This window comes from Botryllus schlosseri, chromosome 2 (genome assembly GCF_051294905.1).
Source record: "Botryllus schlosseri isolate E-star chromosome 2, Bs_hap1, whole genome shotgun sequence".
Classification (NCBI taxonomy): domain Eukaryota; kingdom Metazoa; phylum Chordata; class Ascidiacea; order Stolidobranchia; family Styelidae; genus Botryllus; species Botryllus schlosseri.
The window spans coordinates 37,896,288-37,900,539 of NC_137237.1; the positions used below are offsets into that span (position 1 = coordinate 37,896,288).

Below are 4,252 nucleotides of genomic sequence, written 5' to 3' on the forward strand. Positions count from 1 at the left end.
AGTTGAAGCAATCTCAAATCATAAGCCCTTTAGTATTAGCTACAGGTACATATACGCGAAAAGCTACTTTAGTATTCTGATGGAGTGCAAATACTTGTTTACTTATCAACTTTGAAGGCTTGCGCAGTTTGTGGTGTGATACGCAAAATTAGTGTGTTCAAATCAGACATGTCGTAAACATAGTGATGTTGCATTAGTCCTAAACACACATGATAGAATATCAAGGAAAAGTATCATCTAACGTATAATGAATGTTATTTATTTCTCGGAAGCACGTCATTATCAAAACATAGTGATCGGAATTATCAATAGCCTGGTGGTGAGCGACGTGAAATTATAGTCATCCAAACCAGGTTCGATTCTAGCTAAGGTAAGTTTTGACGTGCCAATGAGTGTCATAGGTGCAGCAATCGACATCGCGCTGGTTGATGCGGCGCTGTGCGTCATATAGATGCTGCAATCAATGCGGTGATGATGTGGCAATGGATGATGTGGCACTATAGGTGTGGGGCTTGATGATGTGACACAGATGAATGTGGCAGGTGATGTGGCAATGGGCGGATGATGTGGCAATAGGTGTGCTATAGGTGCGGCAATGGGCGGATGATGTGGCAATAGGTGTGCTATAGGTGCGGCAATGGGTGGATGATGTGGCAATAGGTGTGCTATAGGTGCGGCAATGGGCGGATGATGTGGTAATGTTAGAGTCGTGTTAATTAGACCTAATCGTTTTAACGCTGGGGTTCGCGTACAGGCATCGATAGAGTTTGTACAAATAAAGCCCTGCGAATCGCACGCCTACGGCTATAGTTCGTTCGATTATTTTCACCTTGGGATTCGCGTATATGCTACTAAGCTGTTACGACTTTAGAAAATTCTACAAGACTATTCGGAACGCGCACATGCGAGTGATTTGTTTCCGTAGCTCCGAACTGGAGAATCGCTTGCCTGCGTCTAATGAAAATAAGTCGTAAAATGTGGAGGCTGCAGAGACAGTAACTTGTATACATAAAATCAAGTGTCACGGTGGATTTTTGTCCGTATCAATGGTTCGTTACGCTCGAGTCACCTCGCCGCACGCGAGAAGAATCTGGATCACAAATCATTCTCTTCAAAAGCGGTCGTGCCGTAAACAGGGTTTTCACGCCGCTTTGAATCTGACTCTAATTAATGTAATTTCTCATTTAGAGTATTTGCCAGCGTATTTTTTAACGGTATGATATAGTCTGGGTTGTTTGATCGACATTCTGCAATATACACAACGGGAAACTTATTGTGTCCGGACTTATTAGCCAGTTAATTATACTCATAAGTCAGTCATTACTCGCAGCGATTGCTCCAGTCCAACTCGCCGTCGAGTTGTAACAGTTCTGTGAAGGACTGAATGTGTCATAACAAGGACATAAGTTAAAAAATACGAGAGCTGACTGACATCGATATGGATCGAACACTGCAAGCTGCCGGTCGACAGGCGTTAAGCAAGCAGCAGCATATCGACGACGTCCTCCGAATTTCCAACATCAATGACTATTGCATTAAACCTCGAACTTTGAAGAAATCACCGAGTCTTCATTCCGTCACATCGTCAAGAAAAGCAGCCAAAGACCGCAAGGCTGCCCTGGAACTTAAGAAAATCGAACTTGAAGAAGAAGCTGCAGCTGCTGTTTTGAAACTCAGAGAAGATACTGCAAAAACAGCATTACATTTCAAGCTCAGAAAACTAGAAGCTATTGAAAAATTGAACGCTGCCATAGAAGAAGAAGCCTTGTGCCAACGTTTTGACAAATCACAAAAGCCGAACACTCGAATTGACATAAACACTACTGTGAGTACGGAACCTTCAACTTTGCCCGCTACTCAAGCAATGACTTTATCTACCTTGCACACGCCTGCATCTGTGCCAGTCAGCAGTACTGGGCAGAGGCTCGTTTCTGAGCCGGCGATAACCCAACCGACCACTCGTCAGTTAACCGCATCAGCAATCCCATGTCATTCCCAGTCTATCCATTCTCATAGTCTCACTGCCGGTTCCAGGCCGGTCATTCCCTTGTATTCTCAAAGCACTCAGCAGTGCCAGAGTGGCCTTAGATCTAATGATATACTTCCTCGTTCTCGCGGTCAATCCGCCGATATTCGTAGTGTGCCAACCGGGTACAACGATGTCATTCCTCGTCCTCGCGGTCAATCCGCCGATATTCGTAGTGTGCCAACCGGGTACAACGATGTCATTCCTCGTTCTCGCGGTCAATCCGCCGATATTCGTAATGTGCCAACCGGGCACAACGATCTCGCTTCTCGCTCTCGCGATAAACTCGCAAATCATCGTCGTAAAGACAATTTCAATGCTGATCTCGTGCCCTTAGCGCACAACAAATACAGTTCTCATGCTCGCGATAAAGTCGCACCTACTTTTAGTTTTATCTACGAACCTGATTGCGTCCTTGAGCCCGAAAATGTAAATCCTAACGATAAGCACTCCGCTCGAACCGAATCCACATCTTATCCTCGCAAGCTTTTCGAAAGCCTCCCGCCTGCGTCTGACACACCACACAGTGGTGTCGGTCAGAGGCCCGTTAATGGGCCGGCGCCCGCACCGACAAGTTATCCAAACCCTAAACCTAGTCCATGCGACTCCCCTAATCATGATACTCCTGTAACCATCAAACTCTTCGGGGATGTAACCATGAAATTCTTCGGGGCTGTTCCCAGAGCCCAATTCCGAACAGTCATTCCAAGTAGTACCAATGTCGCTACTGTGCCTGTCATATCTGCAAACGACGAAGTCCCTCCGCAGGGACAAAACGACCTGATACCTGTTGCTGTAAGTGACAGTTCGACTTACTGTGACCCTGGTTATGGCAAACTCGAGATTTCTGGAAACTCTGATGCCGACACGCAAGCTGAACTCGACGATTCTGAAGACTGTGACGCCAACACGCAACCTCTGTCCAACGTAGAAGACGCTGCGCCTCCGCGCACAACAAACATACGTCACAAAGTGTTTCCGCTCAAGAAAACGGAGACTGTCAAACTGCCCTACAACATAGAAGCTGCCAAGATGTCCCTCAAAAACCAACGCACTACATTTGCGGAAGAACCCGAGTTCTTTCGAAAGTACAAAGAGAAAATCAGCGAGTACCTACCTCGGCGGTACGTTCAGCTCGGTCCGTCTGACTTGCTCTCTTCATCCAAACGACCTTCCAAACCTATCTATTTCCATACCCAACAACGAAAGATGCCGAGCAGCCGCAAACTCCAGCTTGCTGCAGCCGTATACGGCAACAAACTTGCTACAGACGTTGTAGAAGATTTCAACTACGATATCGACTCCGCTCGCTACTCTACCGACAGCACCGCAATGCTCCGCAGCATTCGAACGACCTCCGCTCGATTCAACGCCTTCGTCCGTCAACGACCGCCTTGAACCAGGATCGCTCCGCGCGCGCGTTACCTGACATGTTTCATTTTTATTTTGTCATATGTTTCTTTTCTGTCCCGACTTGGATCGTTCTCAGTTTCCTTGAGAAGCATAAAAACCCATAATTTTACCGCACTATGTCACTCGCTTTGATAATATGTCACTATCCTGCTACTGCAAGTTCTGTCTCTAATTTTAAGAAAAAATTCTGGATCATGAGACCAGACTTCCACTCGTAAACTTACTGTTTTGTAAACCAACCGGCACTCATCGTTGCATCAGAAATAGTGGTGCCTTGAATTGAATAACCTTTGCCTACTCATATTGCACGTTTTCTGTACATTGCCATCGCTTACTGACGCTGTATCAGCTTTCTATACATTGCATTTGCCTTGCATATTTCTTCATGCCCCGATTGTCTTCATAATCCAAAAAACCACCATTCCTTCATTTTTTCTGTGGCTCACCGATAACTGCCTTTTTGCAATTACGCTTCGCCACGGGGCCGGCTATGTCACGGTGGATTTTTGTCCGTATCAATGGTTCGTTACGCTCGAGTCACCTCGCCGCACGCGAGAAGAATCTGGATCACAAATCATTCTCTTCAAAAGCGGTCGTGCCGTAAACAGGGTTTTCACGCCGCTTTGAATCTGACTCTAATTAATGTAATTTCTCATTTAGAGTATTTGCCAGCGTATTTTTTAACGGTATGATATAGTCTGGGTTATTATTATTATTATTATTAAAGGTTTTCAGTGGCACTTATCACCTGTTAAGGTGCCATAGTCTGGGTTGTTTGATCGACATTCTGCAATATACACAACGGGAAACTTA

At 45.6% G+C, this 4,252-nt stretch overlaps 1 protein-coding gene across 1 annotated transcript; it reads left to right on the plus strand.

Moving 5' to 3' along the window:
- Window positions 1-1,025: 1,025 nt before the first annotated feature.
- Window positions 1,026-3,860, plus strand: LOC145434568 (uncharacterized). Its single transcript, XM_080311913.1, has 2 exons — window positions 1,026-2,475; window positions 2,743-3,860. Exons 1-2 carry the CDS (start codon window positions 1,439-1,441, stop codon window positions 3,422-3,424), a joined length of 1,719 nt encoding a protein of 572 aa, XP_080168039.1. The 5' UTR covers window positions 1,026-1,438; the 3' UTR covers window positions 3,425-3,860.
- The last annotated feature ends 392 nt before the right edge of the window (window positions 3,861-4,252 follow it).

What these genes read in the sequence shown, in the direction of transcription:
- LOC145434568 (XM_080311913.1), top strand. Translation starts at nt 1,439, where the DNA reads ATGGATCGAACACTGCAAGCTGCCGGTCGACAGGCGTTAAGCAAGCAG. An exon ending in GTAAATCCTAACGATAAGCA is followed by an intron (nt 2,476 to 2,742) that starts CTCCGCTCGAAC and finishes TCCAAGTAGTAC; the next exon opens with CAATGTCGCTACTGTGCCTG.